Source organism: Biomphalaria glabrata, chromosome 13 (assembly GCF_947242115.1).
Source record: "Biomphalaria glabrata chromosome 13, xgBioGlab47.1, whole genome shotgun sequence".
NCBI lineage: Eukaryota > Metazoa > Mollusca > Gastropoda > Planorbidae > Biomphalaria > Biomphalaria glabrata.
The window spans coordinates 35,866,063-35,887,029 of NC_074723.1; the positions used below are offsets into that span (position 1 = coordinate 35,866,063).

The 20,967-nt window shown below is 37.3% G+C and overlaps 1 protein-coding gene across 1 annotated transcript in view; it reads left to right on the forward strand.

Annotated features, from left to right (window-relative positions):
- LOC106067575 (uncharacterized) overlaps positions 1 to 20,967 on the forward strand; it is a 55,478-nt gene that overhangs the window by 19,789 nt on the left and 14,722 nt on the right. Inside the window, exons 10-14 of the mRNA XM_056009219.1 lie at positions 5,581 to 5,751; positions 7,124 to 7,262; positions 11,052 to 11,165; positions 17,183 to 17,234; positions 19,164 to 19,298. Of these exons, the coding sequence (XP_055865194.1) occupies positions 5,581 to 5,751; positions 7,124 to 7,262; positions 11,052 to 11,165; positions 17,183 to 17,234; positions 19,164 to 19,298 (611 nt within the window). The remainder of the gene's footprint in view (positions 1 to 5,580; positions 5,752 to 7,123; positions 7,263 to 11,051; positions 11,166 to 17,182; positions 17,235 to 19,163; positions 19,299 to 20,967) is intronic.

Consider the following 20,967-nt stretch of genomic DNA (forward strand, 5'->3'; position numbering starts at 1 on the left):
TTCCAGACACGCTGAGAAGAGAAAAAGGTTTTCTCCATAGACATAAATAAATATAGACTGGCCGATTAAAGAGTTTTATGAAACGAAAATGTGTGACTTGTAATTTTGTGTACTTTATTATACAGCATTTATGAGCAGTATAAAAGTTAAGTATTCATATCTATTTCAGCCATAACCTATATAAGTATGACATTATTTTCACTTTTTTTAAAAATCTCTAAGAATGAAGATCATGCAATTTTTCATAATTAAGAAATCCGAATACAATAGATATACACGTTTTCAAGTTACATGAAGTTACTTCCTTCGGCCAGTCTATATTTATTTATGTCTATGGTTTTCTCATAATATTCGGGTTTATCCAAAGTCATAACTCTGCTTGAAAGCACTTCACATCATCACGCGCAGTTGTGACAATTTTGTCTTTTCTTTGAAGTTTCAAACTCAAGTCTTGCAGATGACCAGAGAGATCAACTGCTACTGCCAAATCCTGAACAAATTCGTCAGTTTGAAAATGTTCAACAGGTTCACCTTTCATGTTCAGAAACAATACAATCACCTCACGTAGTGCAAAAAAAATATCTTCATACTTTATTACAGGAGAGCCAGAGAACTTGTGGCTTATTTATCATGTAATTATTAACAATTAATAATAATGAAAAAAGTTAACAAATCAATACTGAACGCAAAAGATAACTTGAAAGATTATTAGTTAATAAATAAATGAAATAGTCACATGTAGTTCAATTTAAAATAAATGTTCGACAAATTAGTGGTGACTGTTAATCGTATTACAATTTAACATTATTTTGATACTTCTTGAGGTGGTCAAGCATACAAAGTATGTGGCCTTCGAACGAAATGTTTGATTGACATGCCTGCTTTATACATTCTATATTTGACTACATCTATTCCGTTAGATTAGCCTTTTGCCATGACAATTAATAAAGCACAAGGCTAAACGTGCAAAAAGAAATGCCTGTATCTTGCAAAACCTGTTTTCAGTCATGGACAATTGTATGTTGCTCTCTTCAGAGCTCCTTCTTTTCATTCACTCACAGTCGTTTGTCCAAATCCACCCCATTTAGACAACTGTGTCTTCCAGGAAGTGTTCACCCGTCACTAAACAGCGGCGTATGCTACGTCGTGGGTCGACTAGTCTACTTTATATTAATTTTCTGACGATCGAAGGTATACACCATACCTATATCGTAGCCAAATACACCATTTTATCCTATACTCTTAAGCGAGCAATTCTTGTATGTATGTATATATATTTATATATATATATATATATATATATAAATTTTATTTCAAAAACGGCTCTAACGATTTTCTTTAAAATTTCAAGGTATGTGCATATTAGTGAGAAAAAAATTCTCAACTCATTGGCCACATCGGGAAAACTCGAGGTCGACCGTTATATCGGTTTGAAAATGCCTCATTATCGAAAAATTAATTTTGGCTAGAATGTTTTATGAATGAAATTTTATATATGACGTCAATGGGAAAAAACTTGACACCGCTTACGTCACTAGGCTCACAGCAGTACACTAAGACATTTCTTCGCAAACAAGAACAAGTTTTAATGAATCAATTGGCGTAATTAAACATTTGCGCACCATCTTATTGTACATTGATCAAGCTTATCTATGCCTTACTTGCACAACCAGGGCCGGCCCTAACATTTGCGGGCCCTATGTGAAATGGATTGCGCGCGGACCAGTAAGGGTAGGGATAAGGATAATAAGTGAAAATAAAGATTTTGTATTAGAAAATAAATTCGTATTTGCATTACAATTTTATTAAATGAAAGATGACAATGCCGTTTTTTTTTATATCACTCGTAGGACTGGCGTTTACCATATTAATTGAAACCCCAAAATGACAATTTTGTCTTTTTAAGGACATTTTTATGAGTTTCAGATTTCCAGAAGCTCCTTGAAAACAAGGAGACCACGGGAATCTTATTATAAATTATAATGATTTAATTTAATAATTTACACCTAGAATTAGCGGGGGGCTTTTGTACCTTCGGGGTCAGCTGCGGCAGCATAGACCTAAGGCTGGCCCAGATGATATCCAGCTCGCGGTCAACGAATTTTCATTACGCTGCTGCTTTTTTTGGTTCACCTAAAAACCTCGGTAAAACAGAAGTCATGTTCCAGAAGTCACCCAATAAAACTTACTCCGCCCAAAGATCACTGCGCATAGACATCTCCTTAAAGTGGTAGATAACTTCACATTATCTGGGAAGCATAGTATCAAATGACGCATTTATTTAAAGAGAGGTTGATATGTGATCAGGGATAGTCGTGCTTTTGGACGCCTCCAAGCGAGAGTGTGGCGAAATAAATCGCTCCACCTATCTACAAAAATCAGTGTCAACCAGTGATTCTCTCAACCCCTCTTTGTGGATCTGAGAAATGATTACTTTATAGAAAGCAACTAAAACTTCTTGAACGCCTTCACCAAAGACCGCAATACAAACAGCGATATTCTTGCAAAATGGTATGAACTTCTTATAATGAGACAGTCACGCTTTGCAGGGCACTTATTCCGTATGGGGGACGAACATATTTTAGGCAATCTTTTTTTTTTAGTAAGCTGAAAGGTTGTCGGAGTAACAGAGATGCCTCACAATAACGCTTCTTTAGAATACTAACGCGATGTTTTTAAGTCTCTTATGAAAAAATGCGCGATTTTACTTTGTTACTAGGTGCACGTTTTACACTACAACGTAGAGATTTTGCATCACTTGATGATTCTTACTAAAGCCATAAAAATAAGGCTTGTCTTCGAGTCCAAAGATTAGTGAGGAATGCAGTATTTCCCGAGGCTGCGCAGCCCCAGCTGTGACCTAAATATTTTGCTACATCCAGGGCAAGCATAACCATTGTCCGCAAGTGGTCGATTTAGATTTTCTTTTCGCCGTCTGCGTTTGTCCTCGGCAGCAGATTTTCTTTTGGTCTCAAATGTGTATCCCGCGGCCTTCGTGAGTGACCTCAAGCTGTCTCGTTCGGAGGCCGCATACAACCAGGTGCTTTCGTCTATGTCAGTTAAGGAAAGTTGACGCCTAAGCTGGTCTTTGAAGCGTTTCCGTGAGGCCTTATTATATATATATATATATATATAGAGAGAGAGAGAGAGAGGGAGAGGGAGAGAGAGGGAGAGAGAGTAATAACAGTATGGAGAGACGAACATATAATACGACAGCCATCTAAGAGGCGAGGTGGACCGGCTTCCTTAAATAGACCATACTATTAATCCTATACTCTTAAGCGAGCAATTCTTGTATGTATGTATGTATGTATATATATTTATAAATTTTATTTCGAAAACGGCTCTAACGATTTTCTTTAAAAGTTCACGGTATGTGCATAATAGTGAGAAAAAAATTCTCAACTCATTGGCCACATCGGGAAAACTCGAGGTCAACCGTTATATCGGTTTGAAAATGCCTCATTATCGAAAAATTAATTTTGGCTAGAATGTTTTATGAATGAAAATTTTCTATATGACGTCAATGGGAAAAAAACTTGACACCGCTTACGTCACTAGGCTCACAGCAGTACACTAAGACATTTCTTCGCAAACAAGAAAAAGTTTTAATGATTCAATTGGCGTAATTAAACATTTGCGCACCATCTTATTGTACATTGATCCATTATGAAACTATGGAAAAAAATAATGAAATTAAATATCTTTATGCATGATTAGTTATTATGTTTTAAAGGCTTTATAAATTGTTTACACTTTAATTGCGTACATCCGTAGGTAGCTTTTACTTTGTTATTATTTTGCTGGTGAATTATTGCAATGTGTTTAAGCTTCGAAGTCTACTGTCCCATACCAAAACATAGGAAATGGTCATAACACAGCTTATCTATGCCTTACTTGCACAACCAGGGCCGGCCCTAACATTTGCGGGGCCCTATGTCAAATGGATTACGAGCGGACCAGTAAGGGTAGGGATAAGGATAATAAGTGAAAATAAAGATTTTGATTAGAAAATAAATCCGTATTTGCATTACATTTGCATTACATTTTTATTAAATGAAAGCTGACGATGCCGTTTTGTTATTATCACGCGTAGGACTCGCGTTTACCATATTGATTGACACCCCAAAATGACAATTTTGTCTATTTTAAGGACATTTTTATGAGTTTCAGGAGATTTCCAGGAGCTCCTTGAATACAAGGAGACCACGGGAACCCTATTATAAGTTATAATGGTTTAATTTAATGATTTACACCTAGAATTAGCGCTGGGCTTATAAAAGTTCGGGGAAATCATGTTCCAGATGTTATGTTACAGAGGTCACCCTATAAAACCTGCTCAGCCAAAGATCACCTCGCATAGACATCCCTTAACGTGATAGTTAACTTCACATATCTGGGAAGCATAGTATCAAATGACGCTTTGCTTAAAAGGGAGGTTGATATGTGATCAAGCCTCCAAGCGAGAATGTCGTGAAATAAATCGCTCCGCCTGTCTACAAAAATCAGTGTCTACCAAATAGTGTCTATCTCAACCCTACTTTGTGGATCTGAGACATGAGTACTTTATAGAAAGCAACTAAAGACTTCTTGAACGCCTTCACCGAAGATATTTGCACATCATCATAGACATACTGTGGCAAGGCCGCACTAAAAAAAAACAGCGATATTCTTGCGAAATGGTATGAACTTCTTACAGTCCGTCAGTCACGCTGGGCAGGGCACTTTTTTTAGTGAGCTGAAAGGTGGTCGGCGTAACAGAGATGCCCCCCCCCCCCCCAGAATAACGTTTCTTAAGAATGCTAACGCGATGTTTTAAGTCTCTTTAGAAAAAATGCGCTATTTTACTTTGTTACTAGCTGCACGTTTTACCCTATAACGTAGAGATTTTGTATCACTTGATGCTTCGTACTAAAGCCATAATGAATATACTAATTGCAATATCAAATGTTAGAACGTAACCATTTTAGAAGTTACACTGCAAAAACTTTCTTCCAAGTCAATAATAACCCAATAGTTTGACGCAAAAGATGCATTGTAAAACGACACGACGTGAGTTATGGTTTGTCTAGACTGTAGGAGGACTTTTCGTAATTACAAAAATATTCCCAAAATAACTTCGGGCATATATCCTTCCTTAACAAATTATTCATCCGAGCAAGGCTCGGTCACCAGGTACTATTTTATAAAATCACTAAATTTAGATTTAGAAAGCCTTCGGGACAGAAGACTCAAAAGTAAAGTAGCAATTATACATAAAACACTGAACCATAGTCTTCAAATACAAAAACAAAATCTAATAAAATACTCAGAAAGACACAAAGGTAAAGGCACATTCCTCGTCCCATATGCTAGGACAAATTGGTACAAATACTCCTTCTTCCCTAGTGCTATTAGAGCATGGAATGGGTTGCCCTGGGCTAGCCAGGAAAACCAGTGACTTGGCAGAATTTAAATCATTGGTTAATATGCATGACTAAATGCATGACGCGTAGGACGTAACCATCTTCTTTCCTGAAGTAACGTCTGTATTATATAAGATAAGATAAGATTAACACGTGAATGATTAACATTTCGCAGCCTCTCAGCCTTTCACGATGGGGAGGTGTACCCCTGCAATGATTCTCAGAGGTACATTATGGATATCAGTGGTGCTAAAGTGAGGCCTGGGACAGAGTTCAATCCATGGCGGTTCTCTCCCTGCAGCATACGTCATTTTACCAGCTTTTTGGAGGAAAAGATGGACACCAGGTTGGTTTCTAGATCGATTTGAAAACATTTGATTTTTTTATTTTGGTATTACAAATTCTATTTAATAGCTTATCAAAAGGATGGGGGAATGAATATTACTATTTGCTATTATCAAGCAGCATGTTCTTCTTCTTCTTCTTCTTCTTTCTCATTGTTATGTTGGAGTGTTCAGATAAGTAGACCAATACATGAGATGAACTGCGCAGTGGTTTCCAAAATCAGGGAGCTCTCCATATAGTTTTCTTTATATTGGGGTGTTTTTGGGGGCCAATGTCTTATACGGGCCTCTTGGTAAAGAGAGCAGTTTTGGAGGACATGGTCTGCATTTCTCTGGTGATACTCCACATGGGCAGATTTCACTGGTTCCAATTTTGAGCTTCCGGTACATGTGCTGTCGCATTCTGCTGTGTCCGGTCCTGAGTCGAAAGATTAGACGTTGGTCTTGTCGGGATAGCTTATAGCTTATATATATATTGTAGAAATCTTGTCTCTATTATTTCGAACGAAGTGCCACTGGATAAAGACATCAACAACAGAATAGCCTCGGCAATAGGCATCATGTCACTGCTGCAGAAAAAAAGTGTGGGAAGCATGATGAGTGTAGTGAAGCATGGTCAACCTACTCATAGCAGAGGAAAAAAAGCTGAATAGCCTCCTCTTCCGATGCTTAAGTTGGACTTAGAAACAAAAGGGAGGCAAGATAAAATAACCAATGAGGAAGTGCTGCGAAGAGAAGGGATCCACGACATCCGCTGCGTTATCAGCAGCAGACGCCTTGGCTGGCTTGTGTTTTCAGCAGCAGACGCCTTGGCTGGCTTGTGTTATCAGCAGCAGGCGCCTTGGCTGGCTTGTGTTATCAGCAGCAGACGCCTTGGCTGGCTTGTGTTATCAGCAGCAGACGTCTTGGCTGGCTTGTGTTATCAGCAGCAGACGTCTTGGCTGGCTTGTGTTATCAGCAGCAGACGCCTTGGCTGGCTTGTGTTATCAGCAGCAGACGCCTTGGCTGGCTTGTGTTATCAGCAGCAGACGTCTTGGCTGGCTTGTGTTATCAGCAGCAGACGCCTTGGCTGGCTTGGTCTTATTTACAAAATGCCACAAGGTCGACTTCCACAAGACATTCTGTATGGTGATCTAGCAGAAGGCAGGAGAGCCGCTGGTCGCCCACTTTTTAAGGTACACTGATAAATACAAATTCGACGTGCAAAATTTCAACTTGATGGGAAAATGGGAAGTGAAGAAATAACTTGTACAAACATATTACCAGACAGACAATCAGTTGACATAAGTTCTGTAAAGACTTGTAATTAAAATGTGAGCTCTTGTCTTATGTGATATAGCCTGTGTTCATGTTCTTTTTCTACTTAATTCAAAGCCGAGGATACAGATGTTTGGTCTACAGTATCGAAACATCTGCAGACATCCCAGATGTAAATGCTAAACAATGGGGTCAGTTGGTCAAACCTGATCAACAGTGTCAACAAATGTATGGCAGTGGTTCCTATGTATGCAGGGTAAGTGGGATAACACTTTGACTCACACATCTGTTTAAATAACTCAATAACTTCTGATTAATAGTAGTACTGCCTGCATAGTCACTTTATCACTCACTGTCTGCATAAGCATTTTATCACTCATTGCCTACATAGTTCAGTTTATCACTTATTGCCTACATAGTCAGTTTATCACTCATAGCCTACATAGTCTGGTAATCACTCATTGCCTACATAGTCAGGTTATCACTTATTGCCTACATAGTCAGTTTATCACTCATAGCCTACATAGTCTGGTAATCACTCATTGCCTACATAGTCAGGTTATCACTTATTTCCTACATAGTAAGGTTATCTCTCATTGCCTACATAGTCAGTTTATCACTCATTGCCTACATAGTCAGGTTATCTCTCATTGCCTACATAACCAGGTTATCTCTCATTGCCTACATAGTCAGTTTATCACTCATTGCCTACATAGTCAGGTTATCACTCATTGCCTACATAGTTCAGTTTATCACTCATTGCCTACATAGTCAGTTTATCACTCATTGCCTACATAGTCAGGTTATCACTTATTTCCTACATAGTCAGGTTATCACTCATTGCCTACATAGTTCAGTTTATCACTCGTTGCCTACATAGTCAGTTTATCACTCATTGCCTACATAGTCAGATTATCACTTATTGCCTACATAGTCAGTTTATCACTCATTGCCTACATAGTCAGTTTATCACTCATTGCCAACATAGTCAGGTTATCACTCATTGCCTACATAGTCAGTTTATCACTCATTGCCTACATAGTTCAGTTTATCACTCATTGCCTACATAGTCAGTTTATCACTCATTGCCTACATAGTCGGATTATCACTTATTGCCTACATAGTCAGTTTATCACTCATTGCCTACATAGTCAGTTTATCACTCATTGCCTACATAGTCGGATTATCACTTATTGCCTACATAGTCAGTTTATCACTCATTGCCTACATAGTCAGTTTATCACTCATTGCCAACATAGTCAGGTTATCACTCATTGCCTACATAGTTCAGTTTATCACTCATTGCCTACATAGTCAGTTTATCACTCATTGCCAACATAGTCAGGTTATCACTCATTGCCTACATAGTTCAGTTTATCACTCATTGCCTACATAGTCAGTTTATCACTCATTGCCTACATAGTCAGTTTATCACTTATTGCCTACATAGTCAGTTTATCACTCATTGCCTACATAGTCAGTTTATCACTTATTGCCTACATAGTCAGGTTATCTCTCATTGCCTACATAGTTCAGTTTATCACTCATTGCCTACATAGTCAGTTTATCACTCATAGCCTACATAGTCTGTTAATCACTCATTGCCTACATAGTTCAGTTTATCACTCATTGCCTACATAGTCAGGTTATCTCTCATTGCCTACATAGTCAGGTTATCTCTCATTGCCTACATAGTCAGGTTATCTCTCATCGCCTACATAGTCAGTTTATCACTCATTGCCTACATAGTCAGTTTATCACTCATTGCCTACATAGTTCAGTTTATCACTCATTGCCTACATAGTCAGTTTATCACTCATTGCCTACATAGTTCAGTTTATCACTCATTGCCTACATAGTCAGTTTATCACTCATTGCCTACATAGTCAGTTTATCACTCATTGCCTACATAGTCAGTTTATCACTCATTGCCTACATAGTCAGGTTATCAGTCATTGCCTACATAGCTCAGTTTATCACTCATTGCCTACATAGTCAGTTTATCACTCATTGCCTACATAGTCAGTTTATCACTCATTGCCTACATAGTAAGTTTATCACTCATTGCCTACATAGTCAGTTTATCACTCATTGCCTACTTAGTCAGTTTATCACTCATTGCCTACATAGCTCAGTTTATCACTCATTGCCTACATAGTCAGTTTATCACTCATTGCCTACATAGTCAGTTTATCACTCATTGCCTACATAGTCAGTTTATCACTCATTGCCTACATAGTCAGTTTATCACTCATTGCCTACATAGTCCCCTTATCGTTCATAACCAGCTTAGTCCCTTTTTTATTCATCACTTTTTTTATTCATTGCCTGCCTATTTACATTATCCCTTATTGTCTGTTTAGTCACTTGTTCATATAGTATCCACTTACTCAATTTATCACTCATTGCCTGCTTAGTCGGTAAATAATTTACTGTCTACTTAGTCACCGTACCCTTCAACACATGTTTAGTCACTTTATCACTTATTGTCTACTTCTCGTATTATTATCACTTAATGCCTGCTTAGTCACCTTAGGCAAAGAAAGACGTTTTGGCGCAGGAAAAAAGGGGGGGGGGGGGCTTTTATGCGAGAATTGTTATGATCACATTGTTTATGATTATTGTATTATTTAAACAAGAATAATACATATGTATGTTTTGTACGTGTGTTTGTGTCTGACGTATTTTTGTTTTGCGGCCCCGTAAGGGAAAAAGCCGGTATCAGGTTTGTGCAAAATGTCTGTCTGTCTATTTGTCCGTCTGTCCTTCTGTCCGTCTGTCACACTCAGATTTCAAAAACTAGAAGAGAAATGAAAAATCTTATTTCACCTTGCGTTCTGGCTTGCAATGTTTAGGTGCAACGACTAACTTTTTGTTTTCTAATATCAAACCGTTTAGTTTATTAAATTAATTATGCAAGCGATTTTTTTTCACAAAATGTCCAAACAATACATAAATGTAAGGGAGATAATGTTACAATGTGTTAACAAAAAAAAAGATTTTTTTTTTCGTATTTTAAGTATCACTATGTCAAATTCACTAGCATAGTGTGCATGAACTGTTCACAACAAATATAAATATTAGTTAAATGTATTTTGTTCTGGTCAGCTAGCTCTAAAATTATAAGGAAACCTTTATTTGTGTTTACATAGGCTATGTAAATATCACGAACTTTTTTTAAAATAAACTTTTATGCAGAGACGGTAGATTGATGTCTGTAGTAAACTGTGTTGCATATTTAGTTCCTTAAGAAAATGTAAATAATCAGATTGTATTTTTTTGTTGTTTAAAGATAAAAGCCGCATACTTTTGTGGGTTTTGTTAGTTCGTCATGTTGAGATAAGAAATTTAAAGACTAAAAGCTACTAACAAGAGTTAGTGGCGATATTAATATAGGAAAATTTTCATATCATGTTGGCTATGTACTTTTAGATATCTGTTGAATTCATCTGTTGATCCACTTGAAGTCTGTTGTAGATATGTTGAATGGCTGAATAAAGTGTTTTGTTTTCTATACATATGAGTTGAGTTTTCTTGGAGACTGTGTTATTAGCTCCGCTGGTAGAGGTTAAGATGTTACTGTCGTCAAAGGACTGAACTAGGGCTTAGAGTTGTTCGCCAGCTATCCACCCCCCCCCAAGACAACGAGCGGGTAACCCCCCATTATATTGGCGGTTTGCAGAATACGCATCCAAGAATTACTGATTTCATTTTTTTATCGGCCAACGCTGATAAATTTTTGAAGAACTCGTCAAATTCTCTACCCAAAGTATAAAGTGAGCTAGTTCAACTTATACCACCTTATCTGTCAAGTGTAATTTCTTTCCTTGTTCGATACCCAACAAAAAAATAATTACCAATAATTAATTCTGTTTTTTTTTTTTTTTTTAAATTGATTTTCCTGTTTTTTTTGTTTTTTTTAATGAAGTACAAGAAATAATTATGATACTTTATTCTTATTCCAAGATTTGGTGTGTAGTTTTAAATAAAATAAATATACGACATAGAACGGGTAGAAGCCACTTCTTTTATTTCGTTTCATCAGCTGGACAAAAACTACATCTCTACCATCTGTCGCATAATGTATTGTTTTGATCCTTTAAAACACGCTTGTTACCAGATTTCAGCACTCATCGGGACATCTTGTGGCGATGGAAAGGTAAGATTTTTTCATACTTTGCAGCCTATCTCAGAAAAGACTTTTTTTTAAAGTGCGTGTTCCATTAATAATAATAAAAATAATAATCTTTATTGTCCGTATGGAAATTTGTCTTACAATTTGTGCATTACACCAAACAAAAAACATTATAACTATAAGAAACCAAAGTGTACATTCACACCAGACTCACTCATAATTTACATGTGACAAAGTTTATACCTGATTGTTCTTATTTAATGATTTGATTGCCAGGGGAACAAAAGAGTGTTTGTGTCTGTTTGTCTTTGCTAGCTTGTGTCTTGTATCTCTTTTGTAATGGTAAAATCACAAAATCCTGACACAAAGGGTGATTCTTTATTTCGAGGATCTTGTTAGTTGATCGAAAAAAAAAAACAACTAAAAATTACAAGGTTACAAAAATAATTTGTGTGCAAACACAAACTCACAGTAGACCCACGAAGTGGTACATTCAGGCAGGTAAAAAGGCAGGTTTCAATATTTTCATATGAATCTCAAAAGTGAAGACCTAAAAACTATCATATAATTGATGGTTTTGTGATTGGCCAATCTCTTGAATAAGGGAGGCCATCTCATTGTGATTTCTTATTGAAGTCCTCAAGGGAGATCAACACATTGTGATCTCTTATTCAATGCCTCAAGTAAGAATCATCTCTCTTTGGTTAAGTATCTAAAGTAGGATTGTCTTTGATAAAGTGGTAACCTTGGTTAGGCCAATAATAGAATATGCATCATCCGTTTGGGACCCCTCAACTCAAGAAAACATTAAGAAACTGGAACAGACACAAAATAGAGCAGTGAGATACATAACAAACGAATATTCACATTTAACTAGAGTAACACCTTTAGTAAAATCACTAAATTTACAAAGCCTTCAGGACAGAAGGCTCAAAAGTAAAGTAGCAATCATACATAAAACACTGAACCATAATCTTCAAAATACGAAAACAAAATTTAATAAAAGACTCAGAAAGACACAAAGATAAAGGCACATTCCTCGTCCCATATGCTAGGACAAATTTGTACAAATACTCCTTCTTGCCTAGTGCTATTAGAGCATGGAATGGGTTGCCTGAGCTAGCCAGGAAAACCAGTGACTTGGCAGAATTTAAGTCATTGGTTAATATGCATGACTAGATGCATGACGCGTAGGACGTAATCATCTTCTTTTTTGAAGTAACGTCTGTATTATATAAGATAAGATAAGATAAGATAAGGAAAGAGAAGAATGGGACGGCCCAGAAATGAATGCTGCCTCGGTTTGGAAGCCGGGTGCTAAGCAGAAGGGAAAGATATAGCGTATTGCAAGTTATATATTTGGTATAGATACTTAAAACAATGCAGATACCCATTGAAAAAATAGATATTAGTGACACTGAAGATGGATAGGGCGCGCCCTTTGCGAGCCTCACCCAAAATTTAAGACAAGCCCTCACATGAAACCCCTAAGGAGATTCATAACAAACGAATATTCACACTTAACCAGAGTAACACCTTTAGTAAAATCACTAAATTTAGAAAGCCTTCAGGACGGGAAGACTCAAAAGTAAAGTAGCAATTATACATAAAACACTGAACCATAATCTTCAAATACAAAAACAAAATTGAATAAAATACTCTGAAAGACACCAAGATAAAGGCACATTCCTCGTCCCATATGCTAGGACAAATTTGTACAAATACTCCTTCTTCCCTAGTGCTATTAGAGCATGGAATGAGTTGCCTGAGCTAGCCAGGAAAACCAGTGACTTGGCAGAATTTAAGTCATTGGTTAATATGCATGACTAAATGCATGACGCGTAGGACGTAATCATCTTCTTTTTTGAAGTAACGTCTGTATTATATAAGATAAGATAAGTCACACTCTACCTTGATAATAGTCATAAACACTGCTTTTTAAATATTGTTTGACATATATAAGCAGCTTGGGGTTAGGGCGTGGAGACGAAAGGCTCAGGAGAGATCTGAATGGAAGGATGTGTTCAAGCAGGCGAGAGCCCTCCATGGGCTGTAGCGCCACTGGGATGGATGGATGGATTGATATATATAAAAAAACGAACAAGAAATATACATAATCAGAATTAACATCGGCGTACTACTATCCCACAATAGAAATATAACTGAAATTAAACATATCTATGTTTAGAGGACATACCAATTCTACAACGCACATCTTAAAAACAATACACTCTGTTGAAGTATCAACCGAAGGGGCAGTAGTGACCAACTTAGCTCACATATTCGAAGCCCTAAGCATTTCTAAGAGATCCTTGTAACCTTTCAAAGTGAAGTCCTGCGCGGGGGGGGGGGGGGGGGGTGGGGGGGGGGGGTCGCGGCTAAGTGGGGGATTGTAAAAAGGGGTCGCCGAGCATAAAAGGTTGAGAACCGCTTTAACCCTTTAAATAAGCTCGTCCTTGACATTGCCAGAATATGAAAATCAATTTATTTCCATAATAATAATGATCAATTTATTTCCATAATAATAATCATGAATTTATTTCCATAATAATAATAATCAATTTATTTCCATAATAATAATAATCAATTTATTTCCATAATAATAATAATCAATTTATTTCCATAATAATAATCAATTTTTTTCCATAATAATAATAATCAATTTATTTCCATAATAATAATAATAATCAATTTATTTCAGTAATAATAACCATGAATTTATTTCCATAATAATAATAATCAATTTATTTCCATAATAATAATAATCAATTTATCCCTGTAATAATAATAATCAATTTATTTCCATAATAATAATAATTTATTTATTTCCATAATAATAATAGTAGGTCCGTAGATCAATGAGGAGTACAGTATTTCACCTGTTTATGCAGTCCCATAACCGTTGTCTGTCGGCGGTTGGTTTGGGTTCCCTTTTTCGTTTTTATAGGCAAGGGATTTTTCTTTGGTATCAAATGTATATCCCACGGTCTTTGTAAGAAACTCCAGCTGTCTCGCTCGGAATCTACTTGATGCCTGGTGCTCTCTTCAATGTCAATTAAAACGAGTTATCGCATAAGCTGGTCTAAAAGCGTTTTCGGAAGGGGGTGGGTCATTTCTGTTACCCTGATAGTCTTTAGCATACGGTCGTCGCCCATACGCGCTCTCTCGGACGAAATTAAAGACAGTCCCTCTAGACCAGTTTTTTTCACAAACTGCGGGTTTTTTTACTCCTTGGCTTCTGCTCTTCCACGAGAGGTCTCGTGCTGACAGGGAATATTATTGATTATTTTGCTTTGCGAGAGTAGAGTAAAATATTTTAAAATACAAAAAAATCAACCCAAAAAAAATCGCAAAACCTGTGTATCAATATCCCCGTTGAATTATCGTGAACCAACTTCAGCGAGCATCAAATCGACAAACAAGGAAACATATCTACATAGGACATTGGTCCCAAATCACCCCAATAGAAAGAAAACTATATGGAGAGCTCCCTGATTTGGAAACCACTGTGCAGTACATCATATATTGGTCTAGTCATATGAACACTCCAACACAGGCGTTCTCAACCTGTGGGTCGCCACCCACTTGGGGGTCGATTGACGATTTGCCAGGGGTTGCCTAAGACCATCAAAAATAAGGATTGTTATTGTCTATTCTTCTATTGCTGTATGTGTATGTATTGGGGGGGGGGTAGCGGCAGAGTGGGATATTGTAAAAAGGGGTCGCCGAGCTTAAAAGGTTGAGAACCGCTGCTCCAACATAACAATGAGAACGATGAAGAAGAAGAAGTTCTGAATTGTTCTTACAATACCTCTATTCAAGTCAGTACTTCATGGAACCAGGAACCAGCCTGGACCTAGCCAGGAACCAGTCTGGATGCTGATCTCAAAAACGGCTCTAACGATTTTCCTCGAAATTTAACAGTTGGTGTATATCGCTGAGAAAATATTTGCTAGCTTGTTGGCCATATGGGAAAAAAAAACATGTATTTGATCGCTTAATGATGAGAACTTGAAATAGTGACCTAAATTTACAGCACCAATGTCCAAACACACGTGGGACTCACTTTTCAAGGAAATCCAATACCATTATTCACATTACGGAGGCGCGGTGGCTGAGCTTGACTTCCGAACCGGGGACCGGGGTTCGAATCCTTGTGAAGACTGGAATTTTTAATTTCGGGATCTTCTGGCGCCTCTGAGTCCACCCACCTCTAATGAGTCCCTGACATTAGTTGAGGAAAAGTAAAGGCGGTTGGTCGATGTACTGGCCACATGACACCCTCGTTAACCGTAGGCCACAGAAACAGATGACCTTTACATCATCTGCCCTATAGACCACAAGGTCTGAAAGGGGGACTTTACTTTCTTACTTTTTTTATTCACATTAGTGGAGTGTTATATTGGCATATTGTTTTTAATGTAAAGTTAATAAAACTAAGCAGGCTCGGTGGCTCATCAGTAAATCGCTTGGCTTCCTAACCTGGGGGTACTGTGTTCGAATCTCGGTGCCGACCTTAATTTTGAATTTCAGGATCTTTAGGACGCCTCCGAGTCCACCCAGCTCTAATGGGGTACCTGACATTAGTTGGAGCAAAGTACAAGCGGTTGGTCGTTTTTTTTTTTTTTTTTGCGATTCAAAAATAGGAGGGAGGTATCTGCGTCAATGTTTACATGATCGCTTTTTAAATGCATAAATGCTGAAGAGTCCTCAAGGGAACTAATTCAACATATACCACCACATCTATCAATTTCTTTCGATTTCTTTCCCTTGGATCAAGATACAAACCAAAAAAAAAAAAAGTTAATTAACTAATTGGTTATTTTTTTTTTAAATTGATTCTTGTGTTGTCAGGTGAAAGAAATAATTGTGCAAAATTTCAGCTTATTCCGAATTTGGGTGTGGGAGAGTTAAAGTGTACAAACTTTTTACCAGACAGGCATATTTAGTAATAAAAAGATAAGATGAGGCTTAGTCTGGGGGTGGGGGGTGTTATGCTAAGATAAAAACTAGAATTAAAAAGATAATCTCACAGTCTGGGGGGGGGGGGTTATGCTAACATAAAAACTAGGATTAAAAAAATAATCTAACAGTCTGGGGGGGGGGGGTGTTATTCTTACATAAAAACTAGAATTAAAAAGATAATCTCTCGATCCCAGTAATGCCCGGAGCTTCTATACATCTTCTATGATCATGTTACGCCATTATTGATGAAAGCCAGGGGTTCTCAACCTGTGGATCGCGACCCCCTTGTTGGTCGATTGACGATTTGCCAGGGGTCGCCAAAGACCATCGAAAAAGTTTATTGTTTTTGTCTATTCCTCTATTGCTGTGTGTGTGTGTGCGGGGGGGGGGTCGTGGCAGAGTGGGGGATTGTAAAAAGGGGTCGGCGAGCTTAAAAGGTTGAGAACCGCTGATCTAAGCAGACCAAAGTTAAATCTAGTGCCACACTGCTAGATACTAATATTAATAATACCACTGTCTCATAATTTAAGAAAAACTGAGATAGAAAAACAACGAAAATATGGGAGCCTAGGCTTGGAGATTAAGCGTCTATGGAAATTGTCCAAAATAACAATATACCCCATTGTTATATCAACCGGGGGGATAATAACAACTGATCTCACAGATACTTTCAATTCCCTTAACATTATTAGGAACATCCTCGTTGCCTGTCAGAAAGCGGTACTGCTGCAGACCTGCCACATCACCAGAAAATTCCTCAGTGGAAACTGTTAAAGTGGAAACAGTTAAAGGGACTACGATGAATTTTGGTTTCCCTTTAACGAAATTCTAGCCCGACAGCGCCAGAGAATGAATACTTGTTTATTTCTCACAAAAATTTTATAATAATAATTAAAATAATGATAATAATCTTTATTATCTATAAGGAAACTTATCTTACAATGTGTGAATTAGACCAGCCAATGCTACTCTGCACTTATAAACGGGCTCAAAAAAACGGCCTGCGTATGGATGTTGGCAAAACTAAAATTATGTCTTTTTGGTATTTGGTATTAAGTTTTCTGTGTATGTTTCAGATTTGTATACATGGACAATGCGTCAGCGACCCGTACGCTCCTCAAGTTAATGGTGCGTAGTTTGAATTACACATTTTCAAATCAACATCTGTTCGTTCGTTTACTAGTGACTATAGGCTTATAATGGCTGCCTGGTCGTGCGGTTTGCGCGCTGGACTGTCGTTCAGATTTATCGATGGTCGAGGGTTCAAACCCTGCCCGCTCCCATCCCCCGTCGTCCTACGGGAGGTTTGGACTAGGAAGTAATTATCTTCAACTCTGAAGGAACATCCGAAACATGTAAAACAAACAAACAATAATGGTGCGATAATATACCAAATACTTTTTAAAATAATAGTACTCTTTATTGAGCCCGTCATAGAACAGATTGTCATACACCATCCATGGGCGCCCGGAGGATTTTTTAGCAGGGGGTTGCAAGTGGCCACCGATGGCTCAAAAACGTAGCTTTAACTTTCTAGTTACAAAGAATATTAACGAAAAAAAAAAGGTACCCCTCCCCCTTCATCCCTATACGATATCAAAGGAATTAAAGAAATTATTCAAATATCTTTATTATATATATACAGTAGAGACCTTTAGGGGTGGCAAGTGGGGCAATCGCCCCAAGGCCGAGCGCCTGACGGGGGCCCCGCGATCGTAGCTTGTAGATTAGTAAAGTTCTCATCAACTAAGACTTGTTGCTCTTGACGTGACATTTTTTAAATTTCAAATGCCCTTCATTTGCTGATTCTACGAGGCTATCAATGCTTAACAGTTCACATTGGCATTAACAAAAACAAGTAGCCGGAAGCGACTAATTAGCAACGTCTATGTCGTAAAGAAACGACATCCAATCGGATTTGAATAGGAAAACGCGCAGTGATCCAGTTTGAGCCCGTTGCAGGGCTATAGCATAGTTTTTCGTAAATTTTTTTTTGGCGCGATTTTTTTTCTCTCTCACGACGTCGTATTATCCAGCATTCGAATTTAATTAATTTCTTCTTAATTAAATACTCAAAACTTAAGGCTTTACTAAAGAAATAGGATCTAGGCAGTATTTTAGACTTCAAAGGTCCAAAGCTTTTTTGAGATATGATGCCATTTATAAGTTCAGATGTCATATGTCAATGCTAAATATTTCTCGTGGGCCCTAAGCTAGAGCTTGTGTTGGCTATAAGTAAATCTGTCTCTGGATCAATATGTAGAATAGGTACATTAACTTCAAATCATTTAAGGTATAGAATGTTGGCACCTATTTAAGCAAACGACTTATTGAATAGTTGTGTTCGTACAATAAAAGATGTTTTAATCAAGGCTCTATGGTAATACTTCACTTGCACAAAGAAATAGACTAATTAAAAAAGCATCGTAAATCACTCGAACACAGCTACCATTTCATGAAGAGCTTTTCCAAGAAAGATGCATTTCCAAAACACTCACGATTCTTAAAGACAACCTGCACCCATTAAACCACTGTTACATAAGATCTGAACGAAGTGGTCGTCTCCTTTCCAATAGGACTAAAACAGAAAGATTTAAAAACTCCTTTATCCCACTGTCGGTCTGAGTGTTACAAGATCATCTATCGTCATCGAGAAGTACATAGAAGTCCAATTCCTAAAGCGCTGGTTGTGAATGTGTATGTGTGTGTGTGTCTGTGAATGTTTATATTTGCATCTATATTGTTATTGTTACATTAAGTACGCTGAGGTGGTCAATTGTAGCCAAACTAAATTTCGATTTCATTGGACCAATAACTACTATTTCTTTCCCTTGTTTGAGATATCAAGCAAATCAATTTATTATCAATAGCTAATTAACTAGTGGTTAATTTTTTTTTATTGATTCTTGTGTTGTCAGGTAAAAGAAATAATTGAGCAATTTCAGATCGGTCCAGATTGGGTACTTGAGAAATAACGAAGTAACGTGGACAGACAGACAGACAGACAGAGTGACTTGATAAAAAAAACTTTTGTCAACAAATTATGTTTCTGTCTAGAAAACTGTGTATTGGGAGATAAGCCAGGCGATTCCTGCTCCTCATTTGTGAAGGGTTTTAACGGCGTGTGTTACGATTCTGGTAATTATATAGCATGCTGTGCGTCCTGTAACGATGTGTCAAGACCCGTATTAGGTAAATACACACTTTCTAAATGAAACATTATGTTATACATGCCAAACCATGTCTAGTAACAATAACATTACAACACATTATACGAAATCATAATTCCCTTAAAGTTATTTGAAATGCCATGATGGAATATGTGTTGTAAGCAGTGGCGTCACTATGGTCGTTGTCATCTGGTGCGGGTAAGCTCGAAGTGTCACCCCCACCTGGGAAAAAATAATCTCTACCTAAAAAAACAAAGCACTTTTTTTTTCTTTTTTATTTTGATCAATAGTTATAATTCTGTAAACAGTAATACTGTATTTGAAACACCTGAAAAAATGTTTTCGATTCTATTTTATAAAGTCGTTTTTTTTTTTTTATTTAATCATTAGATATTACCTAGATTAAACCTGTACAATTATTGAGCTCAGAAACCTTGGGTTGAACATGATTTTTTTTTAGAGATGATTTGAGAACTCTTTACGGAAAAGGCTTTAAATTATACTAGTAATTCTCAGCTGCTCCCGAAAAGGCAAATCAAGCACTGAACAGCAGGGCCGGTCTTTGGCCACTGCAACCTATGCGGTCGCAGTGGGCCCCGCGCTTTCATAGGCCCCGCGCTAATTCTATGTGTAATTATTAGTTGCAAATTATATACGAAAAATTTGCTGCACTAATTAAAGTCTCCTGAAAACTCATAAAAATCTCATGAAAAATAGACAAAATTATCATTTGCGTGTGTCATTCATTAAGGAAAACGTCATTCCTACGCGCGTTAAAAAAAAGGCAATGTCAGCTTTCATGCAATAAAATGTAATGATCGGACAAATTTTCCCCATAACCAATACCGTATTTACTTTAATAGTCACTGGCATAAAAATATGCCATAGGTAGCAAGATTCGTGAAGTAAAGTTAACTTGATCGAAATTTTATACTTAGAAAAGAATTAATAAAATTCAAAGCCGAATTTATTTTCTAATACAAAATCTTAATTTTCACTTACTATCCTTATTCTCACCTAGACTAGGCCCCGCGCAATCAGTTTCGCATAGGGCCCCGCATTTGCTAGGACCGGCCCTGCTGGACAGGTTCACTTCCTGCGAAACATAGTTGAGCAAAGCCTGGAATACCAACAAAGGATGTTGATCAGTTTTGTAGATTAAAAAAAAAAGTTTGATAGCGTCCATCGGAAGAATTCTGGAAAATAGCAAGAAAATATGGCACCTCGCGACTATTTGTCCTAATTCAGTGACATGTCTTAAGCAAATCAAGCTGTTGTGTCACAGCAGACGATAACATTTTTCAACATCGAGACGGATATGAGATAAGGGCGTATCTTATCCCCATTTCTCTTTCTTAAAGCCATCGACGATGTCATAAAGACACATTGACCAGGCTGCATTCGGGTTCCTATGGCGTAAACCAAACCGAGTTGGATTTCGCAGACGACATAACATTACTTTGAAATACAATTAAATGCATACACGAGATGTCGGATAAAGTCCCGTGCGCCAAGCTTTTTTTTTCTTTTACATTTCTGAGCTTCAGAGTTGTTTTTTTCCTGACCTCTGCAATGCATTATTTTTCTCATAATAGGGGAATTACAAATCAAATATAATTAAATTAACGTTTGAGACATGCTAATACTTAACTGTGAGAGGCATTTGAAGTAGTAATTTTTATTTTTTAAAA